At 68.1% G+C, this 24381-nt stretch overlaps 1 protein-coding gene across 1 annotated transcript in view; it reads left to right on the forward strand.

Annotated features, from left to right (window-relative positions):
* MYO1G (myosin IG) overlaps positions 1–24381 on the forward strand; it is a 72298-nt gene that overhangs the window by 15493 nt on the left and 32424 nt on the right. The window contains exons 8-17 of the mRNA XM_054017029.1: positions 1001–1207; positions 2183–2328; positions 3336–3450; positions 4173–4343; positions 4938–5008; positions 7436–7510; positions 8453–8585; positions 12917–13083; positions 14203–14410; positions 16867–17090. Coding sequence (XP_053873004.1) covers positions 1001–1207; positions 2183–2328; positions 3336–3450; positions 4173–4343; positions 4938–5008; positions 7436–7510; positions 8453–8585; positions 12917–13083; positions 14203–14410; positions 16867–17090 — 1517 coding nt within the window. The remainder of the gene's footprint in view (positions 1–1000; positions 1208–2182; positions 2329–3335; positions 3451–4172; positions 4344–4937; positions 5009–7435; positions 7511–8452; positions 8586–12916; positions 13084–14202; positions 14411–16866; positions 17091–24381) is intronic.

Here is a 24381-nt window from a genome sequence, read left to right on the forward strand (position 1 = left end):
AGCCAGGCCGGCTGTGCCAGCGCGTTCTGTGTCCTGGAATGTATCAAGAAACATGTGGGCAGCCCTGGTGTATTGGCAGAGGCCTGGTCTGGCGATTGAAGCACAGGACTGACTGTCCTGGGGGTGAGATTTGATTCTCGGCCCTGCCACAGGCTTCCTGTGTGGCCAGGGGCACGGCACGGCCCCTCTTCCAGCCGGTTTCCCCATGCGTGAGGGAATGGGATGCTTGCTTGTCCCCGGTGACAACTCCCCTTGCTGTCAGTGGCTGCACGCACTCCGTGTGGCCCCGCGGACCTTTCTGGCATATGACTGTGTCCGGGCAGGCTGAGCCTGGCACCCAGGCACCAGTCACACCTGTGCCAATAGGTGTGAAACACCCTCGTGTTTAACCCCCGGGGTGGACGACGACGTGAGGCGCAAGGGAGCGGAGAATCGGGCCCTGTGTTTCTAGGCGTCGGGTCTGTGCGTGTTTGTCCAACGTCTGTCCATAGTGTGTCCTCATGCGGGCGGTGGGCATTTGCCTCCCTGCGCACGGTGTGTTTTCTGTGCCCACTGAGGAACGTTCGCAAGGCTTAAGGCAGATACGTACATAAAAGGTTGTTACAAAGAGGAGGGAGAAGAATTGTTCTTCTTAACCTCTGATGATAGGACAAGAAGCAATGGGCTTAAATTGCAGCAAGGGAGGTTTAGGTTGGACATTAGGAAAAACTTCCTAACTGTCAGGGTGGTAAAATTGCCTAGGGAGGTCGTGGAGTCTCCATCATTGGGGATTTTTAAGAGCAGGGAGGTTCGACAAACACCTGTCAGGGATGGTCTAGATATTTAGTCCTGCCATGAGTGCAGGGGACTGGACTAGATGACCTCTCGAGGTCCCTTCCAGTTTTATGATTCTATGTCCCAGTATCTCTGGGGCACCGGTGGCTTCCCCCAGCTCCAGCCCATGCAGGGGAAAGCTGGTGCCCTCTCCCTGCTGATTGTGTCTCTCTCGATGGATTTCCAGGGCAACGTGAGCTTCGTCACCGAGGGAGATGCAGTGGCGATAGAGAACAGGGAACTGGTCTCCCAGTTGGGGGAGCTGACCTCCACCCAGCCGGAGAGCCTGCTGAGAACCCTGCTGTACCGCACGGTGGCCACGGGCGGCGGGGAGGTCATCGAGAAGGGTCATAGTGCCAAGGAAGCCAACTATGCCAGGGACGCCTGCGCCAAGGTAAAGGGGTAGAGGAGCTGGGAACCGGGGCCTGCCGAGTCCCCCTGCCCCTCCATGACCTCCAGTGTCCTCCTTCCAATTGCCCTGATGCCCTACAACTCCTGTGGGGGGCGCCCTAGCTGCTCCCTTGCCTTCCCCATCACTGCTTGCTCGGGGCCAGGCTCCCAGCTGGTACACAGGAGCTCGCGGGAGTCATGCTCACCCCCAGCTACGTGTCAGATTCTCTCTCTCTCCAGGCCAGGCAGCTGTGGGGCAGGCTTCACCCCGTGCTGTGACTGTCACCCTGCCCACAAGGGACTGGGCATCTCTGGCCGCTCTGCGCTGGGCCTGTGGCACCCTGGCTAGTTTGCCATCCCGTGCTGATGGGGATGAGTTAAATGAGGTCACTAAACTGACAGCTGTCGGCCCCACAGCCTGGAGTGGGGCTGTTCTGATGTACCCCACATCCGTCCCCGTCCAAGGCACCCGGGCTGCAATGTCAGGGAGCCTGGGGTGAAGAGTGTGGATAGAAACACAGGCCAGGAGCTGTTCAAAGCCCTTCCCGGGGTCAGCCGCTCCAGACAGCTCCATGGCTGCAGCCATGTGGACGTGGCTGGTTATACCACAGTGGGGCAGCAGTGGGGATCAAACCCAGAGCCTTCAGCTGCAAAAACCCCACAGCCCCTGTGCTTAAGGTGCACCCTGTCCTGCAGTAGGGTTAAGGCTTATATCCACAGCAGCCACTAGATGGCAGTAGAGTTGCACAGCCATGACATTTCATCCAGCAGGGGGCAGTAGTGAAACCTGCACATCAGCCTTCCCCACATGTCCGAGTGCTGACTACCTGTCCCCGCCCCCAGAGGGCGTGGCTTAAGCACAGCCGCTCCTGAAAGGTACAGTGCCCCACACCTGGTGGAAGGAGTTTCACCCTTACCAGCCCCTAGGACTAGCTGTCAAGGGGGAACTTTCCGCTTCATGGCGTTTCCCCACCCCCAGGCCATCTACGAGCGGCTGTTCTGCTGGATTGTGGGGCGCATCAACACCGTCATTGAGGTGAAGAACTACGACGCCCGGCTCCACGGCAAGAACACCGTCATCGCCGTGCTGGACATCTACGGCTTCGAGATCTTCGAAAGCAACAGGTAGAGCCCAGCCAGCCACCTCGGGCCATGCAGCCAGCCCGGCTGGAGGCCTGCCCAGCAGGACCCAGCCCTACCCACCACCACCTCTACCAGCATGCACTGGGGCTGGGGTCACGCGTAGGGCTGATTTGCTGTGGTTTGATCCTGGACCGGGGGAGGAGGGCAGGTTGCCAGGTCCAGTGGCTCTGTTGATATGCAGAGGGACGAGGGGGCGGGCATAGGAGCTCGGCCCTTCCAGATCCGGCAGCTCCAGAGGGCCTTGGGGCCGGGCATGGAGGAGAGGGAGAGCGAGAGCGAGGAGGGCAGGTTGCTGGTCGCAGGGGATCAGGCCAAGAGAACAATCACTGGGCTGGATGGTGGTTCCATTTCCCTGCTGCTCCCAGGCCCGGTTCAGGGGAGAGCCGGGTGCACTGAGAGCTTGATCACAGGCTTGGCCCCGCTCCCCACATGCAAGCAAGGCCATGTGGGGCTGGGTCACTCTGGACGGAAGGTGCTTGTGGGGCTGGGGGCTGCTGTGCTTCCTGGAGGGGGCTAAGTGGAGATGCTGCCCACCCAGGGCCCCTGGCACTACTGGTGAGAGCTGAGGTGTTCACACGGATCCGGTTCCAGCCTGGGTCGCGATTCGGCCGCCAGACGTTTCCTGCGCGTTTGGATTTGCTGTGGTTGCTTCTTCACTGCTCCCCTGAACTCCTGTGACGCGTTCCTGTGCGCTGTGCAGCAGCCCAGAGGCGGCTGCATTGCAGTGACTCTTCACGTATCACAGCGTGCAAAGTGCTTTGTTCGACAGGTGCAGCACGCCTGCCCGGGGGGTTAGCGTGGAGCAGCTCCTTCAGTCCTGCCCCCGTGAACCGAATCCTTCCTTGGCTCTGGGCATGGGGTAGCCAGCACGTCCAGCCAGCCCTGGCCCGGGACCCAGTGTGAGGTGGGGGGCATGGAGTGCGGGAGACCCCAGGCCCCCGGAGACAGGGGTACAGACCATGACTCTCGTGCACTTTGCTGGTTTGCAGCTTCGAGCAGTTTTGCATCAATTACTGTAACGAGAAGCTGCAGCAGCTGTTCATCGAGCTGATCCTGAGGCAGGAGCAGGAGGAGTATCAGCGGGAAGGCATTGAGTGGCAGCACGTGAGTGCCAGAGCCCCATGGGGGGCGGCTGGCCTGGGGGCAGCGTGGGGGGGCAGCGCCCCATTGGGGTGGGGGGTCCCTGCCCAGAGGGCAGCGTGGGGGTACAGCGCCCTATTGGGGGGTCCCTGCCCAGAGGGCAACATGGGGGTACAGCGCCCCGTTGGGGTTGGAGTTCCCCACCCAGAGGGCAGCGTGGGGGTGCCAGTGCCCAGTGCAATGGGGGAGGGGGAGGGGTTCTTGTCCAGAGGGTAGTGTGGGTGTGGCAGCGCCCCATTGGGGTGGGGGGGTCCCTGCCCAGAAGGCAGCGTTGGGGTACAGCGCCCCATTGGGGGGCCCCTGCCCAGAAGGCAGCGTTGGGGTATAGCGCCCCATTGGGGGTTCCCCGCCCAGAGGGCCGTGTGGAAGGGCCCCTCCCCGTGATCTGCATGACCCTCACCCAGGGCCAGGGGCAGACAACGCCCCCAGGAGCAGGACAGTGAGAACCGTTCCTGCCAGGGGCGCTGGGCTGTCAGCCCTGCCCCAGGGAGCTCTCGCCTGCTGCGGCGCCTGCGTCCCCACTCCCCTGCTCTGAGCCAGCAACATGGTCTCCTGGGGGGCCTGACAAAGCTCCTCCCACGCCCGGCTCAGGAGTGCCGCTGTTCGCTGAGGGCCCCTAGGGCAGGCTGTGAACCCCCAGCTCCCCCAGGGCCTTGCCCAGTAACCTCTGCCTCCCCCCCTCGCAGATCGAGTACTTCAACAACCAGATCATCGTGGACCTGGTGGAGCAGCCACACAAGGGCATCATCTCCATCCTGGATGAGGCCTGCCTGACCGGGGGCCAGGTCACGGACGCCATGTTCCTAGAGTCCATGAACACCAAGCTGGGCAAGCACCCCCACTACACCAGCCGCAAGGTAACGCCCCGTGGGCACCTCAGGGCCCGGGCTCAGATGGGCTCAGGGCTGAGCCCCACCGGCTAGGTGGGCGGGGGCTGGGCTGCCCGTTGGGGGGAAGACAAAGGGCTCAGGAGCGGGAGGGAGACCGGGTCCTGCTGGGAGGGAGAGGCCCTTCCGGGGGAGTGGGGGGGCTGTCTCAGGGAGCTCCTTGGATTCTGCAGGAGCGGGGCAAATTTAGTCTCCCTATAACCTTAATCCCTCCAAGCCAGTGCCCCCCCTCGCCCCCACAGGCCCCAGTGCTTCTGGCTGGAGGGGTGGGAGGTTCCTCTCCCCTGAGTGGGGGCTGGAGGGCCACTCACTGGTGCATTCTGGGTATGCTGGCACCTCGGGGGGCTGCCCGGTTCGTTGGCCTGTCACTGGGTGTGAGTGCAGGTGGAAGGGGGGATTGCTGGGGCGTGGGGGAAGGGGTGGTGCAGGGCAGGTGTATCAGAGTATGGGGTACTGGCCTGTCTGCGGCGGTGCCCAGAGGGGTGGTGGGTACCCCCCCTGATGCATGGGCACCCGACGCTGGCTGCCTGTGCCCTCCCGGTTCAGCCCACCGTGTGTTCACAGCTCTGCGCCACCGACAAATCCATGGAGTTCGGCCGGGATTTCCGCATCAAGCACTACGCCGGGAACGTCACGTGAGTCCTGCCCCTGCCCCCCAGAGTCAGGGTGACGCCCAGCGGGCAAAGGAGCGGGTGTCCCACCTGGCCGCTTGGCATCTCTGTCCAATAGGGGCCCTGGCTGGAGAGAGGCTGACCTGGAGGGCTGGTGGCTTAGTACCAGTTTGCAGGGGTGGGAGACTGAGCTGGGCAGGCCGAGGGGGGGCCCCAGCCGGGCGCGGGGGGGGGCAGGATTGTGCCCTGCACGCTGGCCAGATTTCCACCTGCAGACGGGCCCAAGGGGTTGGTTTCTCGGCAGGTGGCTGCTTACCCCTCTTGGAAACCAGGCCAGGTCTGGCCCCTCTGAGGCCTCTCCAGGCACAGCTCAGATCCCCAGCCCCTTGGCAAGCTCTTGGCCTGTATCGTCCAGTCAAAGCCAGGGGCTCCCCCTGCCCCGTCAGGAGACTTTCCCCCAGCCTGGCCGGGCTCACGGGCAGCAAGCGCTGACCTGTTCTGCTCTTTCTCTCCACGGCTCTCGGCAGCTACGGGACCCCCTCGGCAGGCTCGTGGCCTTCCCTCACCAGCAGACCCTGCCGCTTGTCCCTCGCCCCGCTCTGCGGCCAGTTCTCAGCCCCTTTCCCCAGCTCGTGTGCGGCACTTCTCCAGGCCCCGGTGATATTGGTCTTGTCTCTGGCCCAGCGTGCTGCTCCGGGGGCCTCTCCCCTCCCCACCCCAGAATGCGCTGGGCTCTGGGCCTGGAGCTAGGCCGGCTGGGCGAGGGACTGTCCCGTGAAATTCTGGACAGATCCCAAATGCCTCCTGCCGCTGATCCCAGGAGCCATCACGACCAGCCTCCTCCTAGCCCGGACCAGGCATCTCTCGGGGGGAGGGGTGCCCGGGCGGACTCCAACTCCGAGCCTGTCCCTAGAAGGGGAGACGAGTGTGCGAGGAACCGGCTGGGGTGTAGGAGCCTCCTGACGCAGGCCCGTGGGGGAGGCTGCCCCCACGGCCCCTCGCCCGCTGCATTGCCATTCACAAGGAGAGCCGCCTCCACAGGGCTGCTTGCTTAGAGATTCCAAGGCTCGTTGTTAGCTGGGCAGGGGGAGGCCTGGGCCCTGTGTCAGGGGAGCTGGAGTCAGGCAGGGAGTCAAGCCCACAGCCATGGTCCGGAGCGCAAGCACAGGACCCGGGCCATGTGCGCTTGGCTCCTTGGGGGTGGGAATGCACAGCTGGGCAGGAACAGGCATCGCTGGCTGTGCACCTGGGCGTGAGTGCGTCTCCCCGTGGGGGGTGCTTGTGCACGTGCAAGTGTGCGATAGCATGTTGGGGGTGTGCATCTGGCGTGAGTGCGTCTCCCCATGGGGTGGTGCTTGTGCACGTGCGAGTGTGCAATGGCATGTTGGGGTGTGCACCTGGGCGTGAGTGCGTCTCCCTAAAAAAAAAAAAAAAGGTGTATATCTCTCTCTCTCCTAGAGCTGGAAGGGTCCCTGAAAGATCATCAAGTCCAGCCCCCTGCCTTCACTAGCAGGACCAAGTACTGATTCTGCCCCAGATCCCTAAGTGGCCCCCTCAAGGATTGAACTCACAACCCTGGGTTTAGCAGGCCAAGGCTCAAACAACTGAGCTATCCTCCCGCCCTTGGGAGCTGTGCTTTTGCACATGTATATGTGTGATTGCATGTTGGTGGTGTGCATGTAGGCATGAGTGTGTCTCCCTGAGGGATTTGTGCATGTGCACACGTGTGTGCGCGACTGCACGTCGGGGGGGATCTGGCAGGAGTGTGTGTGTGTTTGTACATGTGTGAGTGTGTTTTTGTGTGTGTGTGTGCGTGTTTGCATTGGGGGGGTAAAGGAGAGGAGGGTCTCGGGGGAATCCCTCAACCCCTCGGGGTGTCAGTCACATCACCCCTCTCTCCAGCCCTGTCCGGCTCTTCCCCTGCGCTCTGACTCCATGCGGGCAAAGGCAGTCAGCAATCGCTTACACACGGCCCCAGGAGGCTGGAACGGTCCTCTCTGACTCTTTGCAGACCTCTCCCGGGGCATGGGCACCTCGAGTCAGCCACCTCTCTAGGGGGAGGGCAGCCTCCTCCCCATCCCCCAGTGGCTGTGGGGGCTGCAGTGTGGACCAAGGGGGTTATGGGTGCATGCTCAGGATACTGAGTGCGGCAGGATGCAAAACCGGATGCGCCCTGCACGATCAGGTGACCCAGGTGCCACCCTTTCAAACTGTGCCTGTGAGGACACTGGCCCTTTAAGCCTTAAAGGTGCCACAATCATTTTTAGTGGGAAAACCCCCAGGGTGGGATAACCACCAGCCCCTTCCTCCCCTCCCGGTGTCTGCCCTAGCAGGATCCCGGCTGCAGCCCATCCCGGGCTGAGGGGTCCGAGTGGAGGGACAGCACCCACCTCCCCACAGGGGAGCAGCTGGGGTTGGAGGTGACCTGGCCCCCATTGCTCTGAATTGCAGGTACTCGGTGGAGGGGTTTATCGACAAGAACAAGGACACCCTCTTCCAAGATTTCAAGCGGTTGATGTACAACAGGTGAGGGCTCCGGGTGCCCGCTGTAGGCCCATGGGGCTGAGCCTCGCCGGGCATGTGGGGCCTGGCCTCCGCTCCGGGGAGGGGGCGAGAGCCGCAGCAAGAGAGATCCTGTGGGATCGGGGGGGGTCTGGTGCTGCAGATGGGGCTCAGGCTGGCTGTCCTGACACCTGCGTCCCCTGTCAAGCCACAGAGCAGGTACGTTGCAAGCAGCTGCCACCACCAGGGTGTCTTGGCCATGACCTAGCGGGGAGCTTGGTCTCCAGGCCAGTTAGCCCTCCGCCTCCCTGCCGGAGCTCCCAACGAGGGGGCTAACTGTGAGGATGGGCCCCGACGCCTCTCCCGCAGGCTGCCCACTGGCAAGCAGCAGGCCGGCTTTCACCAGCGGGAGGGGCTCTGGGTCCTTTTCCCCTGCCTGAACCCAGGGGGCAGAGGGGAGCGATAACGGGCTGGGAGCTCCTGGAGCCGGAGCAGCCCGGGGGCAGTTGGGACAGGATCCAACCCCTGGCTGGGTTCCCTCGCACAGGGCAACACCCAGCCTTATGGAGCCTCCTAACGCCTGGGCAGCGCTGCACATTCGTCTACGCCAGCGGGTGGCGCTCTTCCTTTAAATGAACCCGTGCCGTGGCTCTATCTGCGGAGCCTTGGGTTGGGATCTGGGCCCTGTGGCCCGTTTCCGTCTCAGGGTCCTGCCCCCCCTGTGTCTCTCCCGGCACCAGGGATCCCATCCAGGCAATGGCCCAGGAGGCTGGAGGGAATACGGGGGAGGGGAGGAAAGCTCTGCTTCCAGGTGGTGTAGGTGGATCTTCCACAAAAGTCTCCAGCCTACAGTAACTCCCTGGACAGCTGGGACGAACGGGGCCTGTGCTCTCCCCTCACCCTGGCGTCCCCGTCCCTGAGCATTGGCTTCCCGGCCCCTCACGCCCCTTGGTGATCTCTCCCCAGCACGGACCCCGTCCTGAGGGACATGTGGCCGGAGGGCGAGGTCAGCATCACCGAGGTGACCAAGCGCCCCCTGACGGCCGCCACCCTCTTCAAGAACTCCATGGTGGCGCTGGTGGAGAACCTGGCCTCCAAGGTAACACCCCCCCACCCCCAGCCCCACCCCGGCTCCTCCTCGGTCATCTGCTTCACCGGGGCCCTCTGGCTGCTGCAGGCAGTGAGCAGGGCTGGCCAGAGGTCCCACGGTGCCCTGTGTGACAGAACAATAGGATACCCCACCTCCCCTGTGTCTGGACTGGGAGCCCGGAAGGACCTTCCCAGGACAGTCAGGGAGCTCGGCGTGTGCTCCTGGGGCCAGTGTCATCCGTCAGGCAGGGCCCTGGGTGGAGCTGGCCCTACACAGCCACTGAGCTTGCATAGGCCCATGGTGGCCACTGGCAGCATGTAGGGATGGAAGATTGGCAAAAGTGGGATACCCCGAGATGGGTCTGGGCCCAAGGCCTCCCTCCGGTTCCAGGCTGGATTCTGTGTCCCTTAGCAGGCAGAGCCAAGCCCAGGCAGGGTGAGGTTCAGGATCTGGCCTCTCCCAGATCGCAGGGAGTTCTGAACGGCCCGTCGGAGGGGAAGGCTCCGGCTGTCGGGCCAGAACCTGGATCCAGGCTTGGCATTTGGGGTTATGCTCTAACAGTGCCCCTGCACCTCTCCTTCCAAACACGTCTGCCGCCTGGACGCTTCCCAGAGCGCCCCGTGCCTGAAGGGCCCAAATCCCAGGAGAGGGGCAGGCCTCCTGGCATTTCCAGCCCCACACGCCCGGGCTGCCCCTAGTGCACATCCGAGGCCCCGCTCCTCGCCCTTCCAGCACTGACCCCTCCAGTCACAGAGCCGTCCCGTGGCCCCCTCCCTGCCCAGCTTCTTGGTGCCACCCCCCACGGGTGGCAGCATGGCTGGCCAGCAGGACACCCAGCCCTACATCTCCCAGCCGCTCTACTCCCCAGCAGCCTGTGAGCTTGCTCGGTGGCTGGGCACTGTGGTGGTTGGGCAGGGGCGAGACAGCTGGATGGTTCCCCCCACCCTTCTGCCCTTGTCGCCATGTGACGGTGGGATAGCCCTGATGGACGAGGTCTGGGAGCATGCCATGCTTGCTCCTGCCAGAGGGGGAGCTCTTGAGTGGCACGAGGGCCTCCCTCCCCAGGAACCGGGTCCTCTACCTGCCTCTGCCCTCTGAGGCTGCTCCCCTCCCTCCCCGGATTGGCCCACTGCTCATTTGATTGGCTAACTGATGAGTAGCTCCACCTGGACTTCTTAAAGGGCCAGCTCCTAAGAGGGCACTGTTAGCACCTGGAGCGTAGCCACCTGTCGGTTTGATTCCTGCAGGTCAGCCGGGTCTGGGTGCAAATCCTGACTTGCTCAGCAGCTGAGGGCCCCTGAGATGGACCTGACAGGCTGCCTGCTGGTTCCTAGCCAGAGCCAAGCAATAGATTGGCCAGTGTAGCCGACCCTAAACAGCAGCATCCCCCAGCCTGCGTAGCCCTCCCTGACCTGGTCCTGCCCTCCGCCGACCCGCTGCCCCGGCCCCAGCCTGCACACGCTCCATTCAATTCGCCGCGAGGATAAAGACCTGATTTAAAGGGGAGCGCATGTGTCTGGCTGAGCGGAGACACGCGGGGACCCCAGCTGCCTTGGCAACAGGCAGCAGTGAATAATACCCGTGAATCATTTGGCATTTGCTCCCGTTTCTGATCGGGAACCTGTTCCCAGAAGCTGCAGCAGCTAAAATTAGCCCTCGGTAGGAAGAGAAGTAGTGAGAGGCGGGGGAGGGAGCCAAGGAGAGGGTTGGGGGAGGGGAGCCCAGATGTGTGCCGCTGGCCCAGACAGACGTGCACGTGGATCCGCTCTGGCACGGAGCCACCCAGACAGGCATGGGCAGAGGCACACGCCTGGCTGCACCCCCAGCCAGACACGGCCATGCAGGCAGAGATGTGTGCACAGACAGAAGGACATGTAGACACGTGGCCACCCAGACGTACATGCACGGATCCACGCAGACTTAGAGCGAGAGACCCACAGCCATGGAGGTGTGTTGGTGCGATTGATGCACACTGGGACGCGCACTGTCCGTGTACGCACACTAAAGCAGACCCACACGTGCCTAGAGACACCCCCAGCTAGCCAGCACTTGTTTGGCTGTGGGGATGGGACTCGGCTCAGGCTTGTGGCACAGGTGTTAGAGGAGAGCTGGCCTGGGCTGCGCTTGGCACTGGAGAACACGAGCCCCGGGCGCTGCTGGATTGACTGTTTCTCACGCCCCACTCCTCTAGCTGCTCATTAGCTCTGCCTGGGCACCTGCTGCTGATGCTGTCACTGGCAAGCTGATGTCTCAGCCAAATTTAGCTCCAGTGTGAGCTGCCGCGAGGCTCAGAGCCGTGATTCTGTCTCCTGGATCAACCCAGCTGGAGCGGAGGAGCTGCCTGTCCCCATCACATGGCCGCAATGCTGCTCCCATTCACCGTAGCCCCCCGAAGGAAGCACTATTGTAACAGGTTGCACTGTGCTGCACACTGTAACCCATGAGAGCACCATGGGGATAGCTGTGAAGTGGCTCCTCTGCTCCCAAAACACAGCCCCTACCATCTGAGCTACAGGAGAATCCCTTTCAGCAGTGCGGGGCTTATGACACACAGCTGAGCCTGCCCCTGGACGCCGCCCCCACCACTCTGCCCAGGGAGCTCCCACGGGGTGTTAGGAGCAGGTTGGCACTGTACATCCAGGGCAGGACTGGAGCAGGGGGTGGGCAGGGCTCGCAGGAGCTCACCATGCTCTCAGCTGGCCCCTCTCCTCCCTGCAAGGCCAGGGGAGACGCTCTCCCATGGCCCCGACTGCCCTCGGGACGGGGGTGTTGTCCCTCACGGGCGCCTGCCCTTGCCGGATCTCTTTTGGCACCACCTGGCTGCGTTGGGAGTGGGGGGCTGCCATTCAGTTGGGGAACACAGGCAAGGCACTGCCCCCCAGCTGCCCACTGCCAGGTTCATAGATTTCCTCTGGTTGCCCCCTCTCCCTCATTGAGTTCTGTACCGTGCTCGTGGGGAGCTGAGTGGGGCAGGGGCTGTGTCATTCCCCGTGGCCCGGATCCATGGGGTCGGGGCTACACCCCCCGCTGAGGAGCTGTTCAGTGGGCCGCGCCCCCGGGCGTCTTGCTCTTCCTCCAGGGTTGGCCACGTGCCCTCAGCCCCTTCGAGCCTGAGCGTCTGGGTCTCCAACCCCCCATGAGCTCTGCTCAGTGAGTCTAGCCGAGCTGAACGCCTGAGGGAGACCTGCCCACTCTGCAGGGGCTAACACGCCTCGCCAAGCGTGGGCAGTGCCATTCCCACGGCGCTGGCAGAACGGGCGGGTTTCTTGGTCGCCTGGCATGCAGTCTAGGAGCCCTTAGCTTAGCCCAGAGAGCTGCAGGTCTGGTCAGCCCAGAGCCAGGCCGTGCTGAGCCCCGGCTCTGTGTGTCTCTGTCTGCCCGCCAGGGTCAGCTCCCCAGTGAGATCCCTGAGACCTTCCAGCTCACACTTTCCCAGGCCTTGTTCTCCAGCCGGGGCCTGTGCTCCGCTTCCCTGCGGAGAGGTGGGGAAATCCCCCTCTCTCTGGGTCTGTGTTCACCAGGCCTCAGTGGCCCGATGATTGGCTTTGCCATCTTCTTCTTGGATTCTCCTTCGATCAGCCTCGCCCAGTCGTTTTTAACGCCCCAGGTAGATGCCGCCTGCCCCTGTGAAGAGACATATGGCTGGGTAGGGGGTGTGAGCATCACCGCCCCCTGCTGGGTAGTGTGTGTGCTGCGGCACACAATTGGCCCTGGGCTTGGCGGAGTGGCCAGCAGAGCCCAGGCCGGGCGCTCTCTGTGGAGCCGCAGTGCCATTGCATTCACCCCATCACTTCCCTTGGAGGGGCACGTTTCCCCTCTGAGGTGGCAAGGCACACGCCCAGGCCCCAAGCGCACCCTGCTGCTGCCCCAGTCCTGCTGGGCTTCCACCTGCACCTCCGCTTCCCAGTGCCTGGCGTGCCCCAAAATGCAGCCCCCTGCCCTGCTCCTTGGCTGGCCCTGGGCGGCCAGCCCCGTCAGCGCCCCCCGGCTCACCCTGCAGCCGGGGGATCCCCCGGGGCAGCCCTGCCTTTCCCAGGCTTCTCCTGGGTTGGTCTCTGGAGACAGAGGCCTCGAGGGGCAGAGCTCATCTCCAGAGCAGGTGACCCCTCCTCTCTCCTCCCGTCAGCCCTGGGCCTCCTTCCCCACCGGTCCCCATATACGTGGCACCATTCCCCCTACTCCCTACCCAGCCATGCTGGGGGCTCCTCCCGACACCCCCTTCACTGGCATCCCCTCTCCAGAGCCTCCCCCCCAACCCGCTGCCCCAGAGTGACGGTCACAGCAGCAGCTTGAGGGCCCCCCCCCCATGGTTTCAGTGACACCCCCTCCTCTCCCCCCAGGAGCCCTACTACGTGCGCTGCATCAAGCCCAACGACCAGAAGTCGCCGCTGCTCTTTGACGCCGAGCGCTGCCGCCACCAGGTGGAGTACCTGGGCCTGCTGGAGAACGTGCGGGTCCGCAGGGCCGGCTTCGCCTACCGGCAGCCCTACGACCGCTTCCTGCTCAGGTACCTGCCCCCCTGCCCCGTCCCGCCCCCGCTGGCCCAGCTCCCCTACCCTGTCCTGCTCCCGCTGGCCCAGCTGCCCCACAGCGTCCTGCTCCCGCTGGCCCAGCCGCCTCACCCAGTCCCACCCCCGCTGGCCCAGCCCCCCCACCCTGTCCTGCTCCCGCTGGCCCAGCCGCCCCACAACGTCCTGCTCCCACTGGCCCAGTCGCCCCACAACGTCCTGCTCCCACTGGCCCACCTGCCCTGTCCTGCCTCCACTGACCCAGCCAACCTGTCCCACCACCATAGCTCCCTGCTGCCCCCTGCTGAGCCTCCCCTTCCCGCCCCCGCTGACCCGGCTGTACCTCCCCATCCTGCCACCATTGGCTCCTGGCTACCCCACCCCATCCTGATTTGGGGCTGTATTAGTAGCAGCATTGCCAGCAGATCGAGGGAGGTGATCATTCCCCTCTATTCGGCATTGGTGAGGCCTCATCTGGAGTAGTGTGTCCAGTTTTGGGCCCCACACTACAAGAAGGATGTGGAAAAATTGGAAAGAGTCCAGCGGAGGGCAACAAAAATGCTTAGGGGGCTGGAACACATGACTTATGAGGAGAGGCTGAGGAAACTGGGATTGTTTAGTGTGGAGAAGAAAAATGAGGGGGGATTTGATAGCTGCTTTCAACTACCTGAAGGGGGGTTCCAAAGAGGATGGATCTAGACTGTTCTCAGTGGTGGCAGATGACAGAACAAGGAGCAATGGTCTCAAGTTGCAGTGGGGGAGGTCTAGGTTGGATATTAGGAAACACTATTTCACTAGGAGGGTGGTGAAGCACTGGAATGGGTTCCCTAGGGAGGTGGTGGAATCTCCATCCTTAGAGGTTTTTAAGGTCAGGCTTGACAAAGCCCTGGCTGGGATGATTTAGTTGGGGATTGGTCCTGCTTTGAGCAGGGGATTGGACTAGATACCTCCTGAGGTCCCTTCCAACCCTGATATTCTATGATTCTGCTGCCCCCTGCCGCACCTCCCCTTCCCGTTCTGTCCTGACATCAGTCCCCACCATGGGTCAGAGCTGTCCCTTCCCTGGAGGCCAGCCCAGCTGCTCTCCATGCTCAGGACCCCGCTGTCTCCATGCTTAGGTATAAGATGACCTGCGAGTACACGTGGCCCAACCACCTCATGCCCACGGACCAGGAGGCCACGCGGGCCCTCATCGACCAACACGGCTTCCAGGACGATGTGGCCTATGGCCACACCAAGATCTTCATCCGCAGGCCCCAGACCCTCTTCTGCCTGGAGCAGGAGCGGGCCCAGCTCATCCCCATCATCGTGCTCCTGCTGCAGAAGGTGAGGGGGCACCGGGGGGTGCTGCTGAGTTGCTCTGTCCCCCCCGGCAAAGAGACGTGATCCCCTCTGTGTGTGTGTGAGGGAGTGGGGGCTAGAGATTAGAGCAGGGGGAGCTGGGAGCCAGGACTCCTGGGTTCTATCCCTGGCTCTGAGAGGGAAGTGGAGGCTAGAGGTTAGAGCAGGGGGAGCTGGGAGCCAGGACTCCTGGGTTCTATCCCCAGCTCTGGGAGGGAAGTGGGGGCTAGAGGTTAGAGCAGGGGGAGCTGGGAGCCAGGACTCCTGGGTTCTATCCCTGGCTCTGAGAGGGAAGTGGGGGCTAGGGGTTAGAGCAGGGGGGCTGGGAGCCAGGACTCCTGGGTTCTATCCCCAGCTCTGGGAGGGAAGTGGGGTCTAGGGATTAGAGCAGAGGGGGCTGGGAGCCAGGACTCCTGGGTTCTATCCCCAGCTCTGGGAGGGAAGTGGGGGCTAGGGGTTAGAGCAGAGGGGGCTGGGAGCCAGGACTCCTGGGTTCTATCCCCAGCTCTGGGAGGGAAGTGGGGGCTAGAGGTTAGAGCAGGGGGAGCTGGGAGCCAGGACTCCTGGGTTCTATCCCTGGCTCTGAGAGGGAAGTGGGGGCTAGGGGTTAGAGCAGGGGGGCTGGGAGCCAGGACTCCTGGGTTCTATTCCTGGCTATGCTGCTGACTCGCTGTGTGACGGCAGGCAGGATACTCCCCCACTCCCTGCCTCAGTTTCCCAGCTATGAAATGGGCCGATGACCCTTCCTGACTCAGCGGGGGCATGGCGAGGATAAATGCCATGCTCTCTGCGTGGGGCTCCCACGCGAGCGACTGTTTGTCCCTGTCTGTGCAAGGCTTTGAGATCCTCGCACGGACAGTGCTAGAGAAGGACCAACTATTACGGCCATTCACAGCACCCACGCTGTGGCGGCATCAGCCGGGGAACAGGTCCCAGGGTGGTGGTGTTCCCACCTGCCTGCTTGGTGGCCTCTGTGAGCCGAGTCTGCCAGGTCTCAGTCCAGTGGAGGCGTGTCCGTGACCTGAGCCCCACCCTCCAGGTTGGGCCGCGTGTGCTCGGGAGCCAGGGGTTGTCCGTCCCCAGAGCTGCCCCGCGGGGGCTTTGCCATGTGGGTGGGGTGAGCTGCGGTCTGACCCCTCCCATGTCCCAGTGCCACAGACCCAGCTCTGGCAATGGCTTCACCTGGCGCCTGGGAATGGCCCCTCCCCACTCCCGTGCTGGGTCAGGAGGACGTCAGGGTCCATCAGCCGCTGTGCTGTCAGAGCGGATTAGCAGCAGCCTCTCGCACGTGGGAGAGCGAGCAGGGCACCGGGGTGTTCTGATCCCAGCCACCCATCGGGCGCTGAACCACTGGGAAGGAGTCAGGACACAGGCACATGGGGAGGGCAGGGAAGGGCGGGCACTGCCCATGATCCAGAAGGAACCTAATGGAGCCGGGTTGCCGGCAGGCGAGGTCAGACGAAAGGGGCGCAGTGCCAAGGTTGGGCCCCAGGTGCTCGCTCTGCCCCAAGGGTCCAGTCCCCTGACCGTGCTTGCCCCGCTCCAAGCCCCCAACCTCCTTGACTGCCGTGGTGCTGCTGCTCCGCAGGGGCCAGCCCCCGACCCCTTTACTATCTATAGACGTGGCACCGTTAGCAGATTTCCCGACAGCCGACGAAGCGTCTGGCTGGGGACCTGCTTAGTCACATCAGAAGCAGCCCGGTGACGGGCTGATGGGGAGCGCCGGCGCCGGAGTCCTCAGGGCCCGAGTGCCAGCATCTGCAGCACTGCCCGGTCCCCAGGGGTGAAGGGAGTGAGGTTTGGCCGGGCATCCCCGGCACCCCAGAAAATCTACGTGTCTCTGGGTGGCCGCTGGAGAAGCTGTGGAATTTCCGCCCCGCCCCAAATCCCCATTTCTCAGCGTTTGTCCCCAAACTTTTGTACAGTGAAAAATCCCAGAACATTTCAACTGGGAAACGTCAAAGTGTTGGTTTTTTTATCAACACCAGCCTGTGTCCGCCTGGGCCACCGTAGTGCCCTCGGGCCCCTGTCCTCCCTTATGGACCCTGCCTCTGTCCGGACTACATCTCCCAGAAGGTTTGGTTCAAAACTCTGTGCTTTCACTCCAGTGCCAACAGCTCCTTCACTTCCTGCCCTAAATGGCTGTGCCACATTGCCACACGCGAAACAGCTGCTGCATCCCACCCCAGAGGTGGCTGCCCTTTGGTGGTGGGTAGAGGGATCCCCGTGTGCCCGGTTTGTAAAGGGCTCTGGAGTCCTCCTGCGGCAAAGAGAGGAGACGTGGTGTGGGGCTGGAGATGGCCCCATGGTTTGTGTGGCTCCGAATGCTGGCTGTGGGGTTTGCTCCTGATGGCCGCAGGGCACTGGGTGTGGGGTCCTGGGGGCTGGCAGGTGGGGGCCTTGCCAGCAAAGGTGTGACTGGGTCTGTGTGTCTGTCCCAGGCGTGGCGGGGGGCCCTGGCCCGGCGGCGCTGCCGGTACCTGCGTGCCATCTACACCATCATGGGCCACTACAAGCGGCACAAGGTGAAGACGTACCTGCTGGAGCTGGTGCGCCGCTTCCAGGGGGTGCGCAGCATGGCCGACTACGGCAAGAGCGTGGAGTGGCCCGACCCGCCGGCGGTGCTGGCGCAGTTCCAGGAGAACAGCAAGCTGCTCTTCCGCAGGTAACGCCGGGGGACAGAGGGGGCGCCCTGCACGCAGGCCCTGCTCCCCCCTGGGCCCCTCGCTGACAAGGCTAGAATCAGCCACAGTGCAGCCTGGCAAGCGTCCCCTGCCGCCCCAGCTCGGCCCACGCCCCTCGCTCCTGACCCACAGCCCCTTCCCCCCCCCGCCGCCCCAGCTCGGCCCACGCCCCTCGCTCCTGACCCACAGCCCCCACCCCCCGCCGCCCCAGCTCGGCCCACGCCCCTCCTCCTGACCCACAGCCCCTTCCCCCCCCCCGCTGCCCCAGCTCGGCCCACGCCCTTCGCTCCTGACCCACAGCCCCCCTGCCGCCCCAGATCGGCCCACGCCCCTCGCTCCTGACCCACAGCCCCCCTGCCGCTCCAGATCGGCCCACGCCCCTCGCTCCTGACCCACAGCCCCCACCCCCGCCACCCCAGCTCGGCCCACGCCCCTCGCTCCTGACCCACAGCCCCTTCCCCCCCCCGCCGCCCCAGCTCGGCCCACGCCCCTCGCTCCTGACCCACAGCCCCTTTCCTCCCCCCGCCGCCCCAGCTCGGCCCACGCCCCTCGCTCCTGACCCACAGCCCCCCCCCTGCCGCCCCAGATCGGCCCACGCCCCTCGCTCCTGACCCACAGCCCCCCCCGCCACCCCAGATCGGCCCTCGCTCCTGACCCACAGCCCCCTCCCCCCCGCCGCCCCAGCTCGGCCCACGCCCCTCGCTCCTGACCCACAGCTCCACCCTGCCACCCCAGATCGGCCCATGCCCCTCGCTCCTGACCCACAGCCCCCCCCCTGCCGCCCCAGATCGGCCCACGCCCCTCGCTCCTGACCCACAGCCCCCACCCCCGCCACCCCAGCTCGGCCCACGCCCCTCACTCCTGACCCACAGCCCCTTCCCCCCCCCGCCCCCCCAGCTCGGCCCACGCCCCACGCTCCTGACCCACAGCTCCCCCACCGCCCCAGATCGGCCCACGCCCCTCGTTCCTGACCCACAGCCCCTTCCCCCCCCCCCGCTGCCCCAGCTCGGCCCACGCCCTTCGCTCCTGACCCACAGCCCCCCTGCCGCCCCAGATCGGCCCACGCCCCTCGCTCCTGACCCACAGCCCCTTCCCCCCCCCGCCGCCCCAGCTCGGCCCACGCCCCTCGCTCCTGACCCACAGCCCCCCCCCGCCGCCCCAGCTCGGCCCACGCTCCTCGCTCCTGACCCACAGCTCCCCCCCCCGCCGCCCCAGCTCAGCCCACGCCCCTCGGTCCTGACCCACAGCCCCCCCCGCCGCCCCAGCTCGGCCCACGCCCCTCGCTCCTGACCCACAGCTCCCCCCCCCGCCGCCCCAGCTCGGCCCACGCCCCTCGCTCCTGACCCACAGCCCTCCCCCCTGCCGCCCCAGCTCGGCCCACGCCCCTCGCTCCTGACCCACAGCCCCTTCCCCCCCCCCCCCGCCGCCCCAGCTCGGCCCACGCCCCTCGCTCCTGACCCACAGCCCCCCCCCGCCGCCCCAGCTCGGCCCATGCCCCTCGCTCCTGACCCACAGCCCCCCCCCGCCGCCCCAGCTCGGCCCACGCCCCTCGCTCCTGACCCACAGCCCCCCCCCGCCGCCCCAGCTCGGCCCATGCCCCTCGCTCCTGACCCACAGCCCCCCCCCGCCGCCCCAGCTCGGCCCACGCCCCTCGCTCCTGACCCACAGCTCCCCCCCCCGCCGCCCCAGCTCGGCCCACGCCCCTCGCTCCTGACCCACAGCCCTCCCCCCTGCCGCCCCAGCTCGGCCCACGCCCCTCGCTCCTGACCCACAGCCCCTTCCCCCCCCCGCCGCCCCAGCTCGGCCCACGCCCCTCGCTCCTGACCCACAGCCCCTTCCCCCCCCCCCGCCGCCCCAGCTCGGCCCACGCCCCTCGCTCCTGACCCACAGCCCTCCCCCCTGCCGCCCCAGCTCGGCCCACGCCCCTCGCTCCTGACCCACAGCCCCTTCCCCCCCCCGCCGCCCCAGCTCGGCCCACGCCCCTCGCTCCTGACCCACAGCCCCTTCCCCCCCCCCCGCCGCCCCAGCTCGGCCCACGCCCCTCGCTCCTGACCCACAGCCCCCCCCCCGCCGCCCCAGCTCGGCCCATGCCCCTCGCTCCTGACCCACAGCCCCCCCCCGCCGCCCCAGCTCGGCCCACGCCCCTCGCTCCTGACCCACAGCCCCCCCCCGCCGCCCCAGCTCGGCCCACGCCCTTCGCTCCTGACCCACAGCCCCCCCCCCGCCGCCCCAGATCGGCCCACGCCCCTCGCTCCTGACCCACAGCCCCCCCCCCGCCGCCCCAGATCGGCCCACGCCCCTTGCTCCTGACCCACAGCTCCCCCACCGCCCCAGCTCGGCCCACGCCCCTCACTCCTGACCCACAGCCCCCTCCCCCCCCACCGCCCCAGCTCGGCCCACGCCCCTCGCTCCTGACCCACAACCCCTTCCCCCCCCCGCCGCCCCAGCTCGGCCCACGCCCCTCGCTCCTGACCCACAGCCCCCACCCCCCGCCGCCCCAGCTCGGCCCACGCCCCTCCTCCTGACCCACATCCCCCCCCCGCCACCCCAGATCGGCCCACGCCCCTCGCTCCTGACCCACAGCCCCCCTGCCGCTCCAGATCGGCCCACGCCCCTCGCTCCTGACCCACAGCCCCCACCCCCGCCGCCCCAGCTCGGCCCACGCCCCTCGCTCCTGACCCACAGCCCCTTTCCTCCCCCCGCCGCCCCAGCTCGGCCCACGCCCCTCGCTCCTGACCCACAGCCCCCCCCCTGCCGCCCCAGATCGGCCCACGCCCCTCGCTCCTGACCCACAGCCCCCCCCGCCACCCCAGATCGGCCCTCGCTCCTGACCCACAGCCCCCTCCCCCCCGCCGCCCCAGCTCGGCCCACGCCCCTCGCTCCTGACCCACAGCCCCCCCCCCGCCGCCCCAGCTCGGCCCACGCCCCTCGCTCCTGACCCACAGCCCCCCCCCGCCGCCCCAGCTCGGCCCACGCCCCTCGCTCCTGACCCACAGCCCCCCCCCGCCGCCCCAGCTCGGCCCATGCCCCTCGCTCCTGACCCACAGCCCCCCCCCGCCGCCCCAGCTCGGCCCACGCCCCTCGCTCCTGACCCACAGCTCCCCCCCCCGCCGCCCCAGCTCGGCCCACGCCCCTCGCTCCTGACCCACAGCCCTCCCCCCTGCCGCCCCAGCTCGGCCCACGCCCCTCGCTCCTGACCCACAGCCCCTTCCCCCCCCCGCCGCCCCAGCTCGGCCCACGCCCCTCGCTCCTGACCCACAGCCCCTTCCCCCCCCCCCCCGCCGCCCCAGCTCGGCCCACGCCCCTCGCTCCTGACCCACAGCCCTCCCCCCTGCCGCCCCAGCTCGGCCCACGCCCCTCGCTCCTGACCCACAGCCCCTTCCCCCCCCCGCCGCCCCAGCTCGGCCCACGCCCCTCGCTCCTGACCCACAGCCCCTTCCCCCCCCCCCGCCGCCCCAGCTCGGCCCACGCCCCTCGCTCCTGACCCACAGCCCCCCCCCCGCCGCCCCAGCTCGGCCCACGCCCCTCGCTCCTGACCCACAGCCCCCCCCCGCCGCCCCAGCTCGGCCCACGCCCCTCGCTCCTGACCCACAGCCCCCCCCCGCCGCCCCAGCTCGGCCCACGCCCTTCGCTCCTGACCCACAGCCCCCCCCCCGCCGCCCCAGATCGGCCCACGCCCCTCGCTCCTGACCCACAGCCCCCCCCCCGCCGCCCCAGATCGGCCCACGCCCCTTGCTCCTGACCCACAGCTCCCCCACCGCCCCAGCTCGGCCCACGCCCCTCACTCCTGACCCACAGCCCCCTCCCCCCCCACCGCCCCAGCTCGGCCCACGCCCCTCGCTCCTGACCCACAACCCCTTCCCCCCCCCGCCGCCCCAGCTCGGCCCACGCCCCTCGCTCCTGACCCACAGCCCCCACCCCCCGCTGCCCCAGCTCGGCCCACGCCCCTCCTCCTGACCCACATCCCCCCCCCGCCACCCCAGATCGGCCCACGCCCCTCGCTCCTGACCCACAGCCCCCCTGCCGCTCCAGATCGGCCCACGCCCCTCGCTCCTGACCCACAGCCCCTTCCCCCCCCCCCCGCCGCCCCAGCTCGGCCCACGCCCCTCGCTCCTGACCCACAGCCCTCCCCCCTGCCGCCCCAGCTCGGCCCACGCCCCTCGCTCCTGACCCACAGCCCCTTTCCTCCCCCCGCCGCCCCAGCTCGGCCCACGCCCCTCGCTCCTGACCCACAGCCCCCCCCCTGCCGCCCCAGATCGGCCCACGCCCCTCGCTCCTGACCCACAGCCCCCCCCGCCACCCCAGATCGGCCCTCGCTCCTGACCCACAGCCCCCTCCCCCCCGCCGCCCCAGCTCGGCCCACGCCCCTCGCTCCTGACCCACAGCTCCCCCCCCCGCCGCCCCAGCTCAGCCCACGCCCCTCGGTCCTGACCCACAGCCCCCCCCGCCGCCCCAGCTCGGCCCACGCCCCTCGCTCCTGACCCACAGCTCCCCCCCCCGCCGCCCCAGCTCGGCCCACGCCCCTCGCTCCTGACCCACAGCCCCCCCCGCCGCCCCAGCTCGGCCCACGCCCCTCGCTCCTGACCCACAGCCCTCCCCCCTGCCGCCCCAGCTCGGCCCACGCCCCTCGCTCCTGACCCACAGCCCCTTCCCCCCCCCGCCGCCCCAGCTCGGCCCACGCCCCTCGCTCCTGACCCACAGCCCCTTCCCCCCCCCCCCCCGCCGCCCCAGCTCGGCCCTCGCTCCTAACCCACAGCCCCCCCCCCCCGCCGCCCCAGCTCGGCCCACGCCCCTCGCTCCTGACCCACAGCCCCCCCCGCCGCCCCAGCTCGGCCCACGCCCCTCGCTCCTGACCCACAGCCCCCCCCCGCCGCCCCAGCTCGGCCCACGCCCTTCGCTCCTGACCCACAGCCCCCCCCCCGCCGCCCCAGATCGGCCCACGCCCCTCGCTCCTGACCCACAGCCCCCCCCCCCCGCCGCCCCAGATCGGCCCACGCCCCTTGCTCCTGACCCACAGCTCCCCCACCGCCCCAGCTCGGCCCACGCCCCTCACTCCTGACCCACAGCCCCCTCCCCCCCCACCGCCCCAGCTCGGCCCACGCCCCTCGCTCCTGACCCACAGCCCCCACCCCCCGCCGCCCCAGCTCGGCCCACGCCCCTCGCTCCTGACCCACAGCCCCCCCCCGCCACCCCAGATCGGCCCACGCCCCTCGCTCCTGACCCACAGCCCCCCTGCCGCTCCAGATCGGCCCACGCCCCTCGCTCCTGACCCACAGCCCCCACCCCCGCCACCCCAGCTCGGCCCACAGCCCCTTCCCCCCCCCCGCCGCCCTAGCTCGGCCCACGCCCCTCGCTCCTGACCCACAGCCCCTTTCCTCCCCCCGCCGCCCCAGCTCGGCCCACGCCCCTCACTCCTGACCCACAGCCCCCCCTCTGCCGCCCCAGATCGGCCCACGCCCCTCGCTCCTGACCCACAGCCCCCCCCGCCACCCCAGATCGGCCCTCGCTCCTGACCCACAGCCCCCTCCCCCCCGCCGCCCCAGCTCGGCCCACGCCCCTCGCTCCTGACCCACAGCTCCACCCTGCCACCCCAGATCGGCCCATGCCCCTCGCTCCTGACCCACAGCCCCCACCCCCGCCACCCCAGCTCGGCCCACGCCCCTCACTCCTGACCCACAGCCCCTTCCCCCCCCCGCCGCCCCAGCTCGGCCCACGCCCCACGCTCCTGACCCACAGCTCCCCCACCGCCCCAGATCGGCCCACGCCCCTCGCTCCTGACCCACAGCCCCTTCCCCCCCCCCCCCCCCACTGCCCCAGCTCGGCCCACGCCCTTCGCTCCTGACCCACAGCCCCCCTGCCGCCCCAGATCGGCCCACGCCCCTCGCTCCTGACCCACAGTCCCTTCCCCCCCCCGCCGCCCCAGCTCGGCCCACGCCCCTCGCTCCTGACCCACAGCCCCCCCCCCGCCGCCCCAGCTCGGCCCACGCCCCTCGCTCCTGACCCACAGCTCCCCCCCCGCCGCCCCAGCTCAGCCCACGCCCCTCGGTCCTGACCCACAGCCCCCCCCGCCGCCCCAGCTCGGCCCACGCCCCTCGCTCCTGACCCACAGCTCCCCCCCCCGCCGCCCCAGCTCGGCCCACGCCCCTCGCTCCTGACCCACAGCCCCTTCCCCCCCCCGCCGCCCCAGCTCGGCCCACGCCCCTCGCTCCTGACCCACAGCCCCCCCCCGCCATCCCAGCTCGGCCCACGCCCCTCGCTCCCAACCCACAGCCCCCCCGCCACCCCAGCTCGGCCCACGCCCCTCACTCCTGACCCACAGCCCCCACCCCCCGCCGCCCCAGCTCGGCCCACGCCCCTCGCTCCTGACCCACAGCCCCTTCCCCCCCCCCCCGCCGCCCCAGCTCGGCCCACGCCCCTCGCTCCTGACCCACAGCCCCTTCCCCCCCCCCCGCCGCCCCAGCTCGGCCCATGCCCCTCGCTCCTGACCCACAGCCCCTTCCCCCCCCCCCGCCGCCCCAGCTCGGCCCACGCCCCTCGCTCCTGACCCACAGCTCCCCCCCCCGCCGCCCCAGCTCGGCCCACGCCCCTCCTCCTGACCCACATCCCCCCCCCGCCACCCCAGATCGGCCCACGCCCCTCGCTCCTGACCCACAGCCCCCCTGCCGCTCCAGATCGGCCCACGCCCCTCGCTCCTGACCCACAGCCCCCACCCCCGCCGCCCCAGCTCGGCCCACGCCCCTCGCTCCTGACCCACAGCCCCTTTCCTCCCCCCGCCGCCCCAGCTCGGCCCACGCCCCTCGCTCCTGACCCACAGCCCCCCCCCTGCCGCCCCAGATCGGCCCACGCCCCTCGCTCCTGACCCACAGCCCCCCCCGCCACCCCAGATCGGCCCTCGCTCCTGACCCACAGCCCCCTCCCCCCCGCCGCCCCAGCTCGGCCCACGCCCCTCGCTCCTGACCCACAGCTCCCCCCCCCGCCGCCCCAGCTCAGCCCACGCCCCTCGGTCCTGACCCACAGCCCCCCCCGCCGCCCCAGCTCGGCCCACGCCCCTCGCTCCTGACCCACAGCTCCCCCCCCCGCCGCCCCAGCTCGGCCCACGCCCCTCGCTCCTGACCCACAGCCCCCCCCCGCCGCCCCAGCTCGGCCCACGCCCCTCGCTCCTGACCCACAGCCCCCCCACGCCGCCCCAGCTCGGCCCACGCCCCTCGCTCCTGACCCACAGCCCCTTTCCTCCCCCCGCCGCCCCAGCTCGGCCCACGCCCCTCGCTCCTG

Source organism: Malaclemys terrapin, chromosome 2, assembly GCF_027887155.1.
Source record: "Malaclemys terrapin pileata isolate rMalTer1 chromosome 2, rMalTer1.hap1, whole genome shotgun sequence".
Lineage (NCBI taxonomy): Eukaryota > Metazoa > Chordata > Testudines > Emydidae > Malaclemys > Malaclemys terrapin.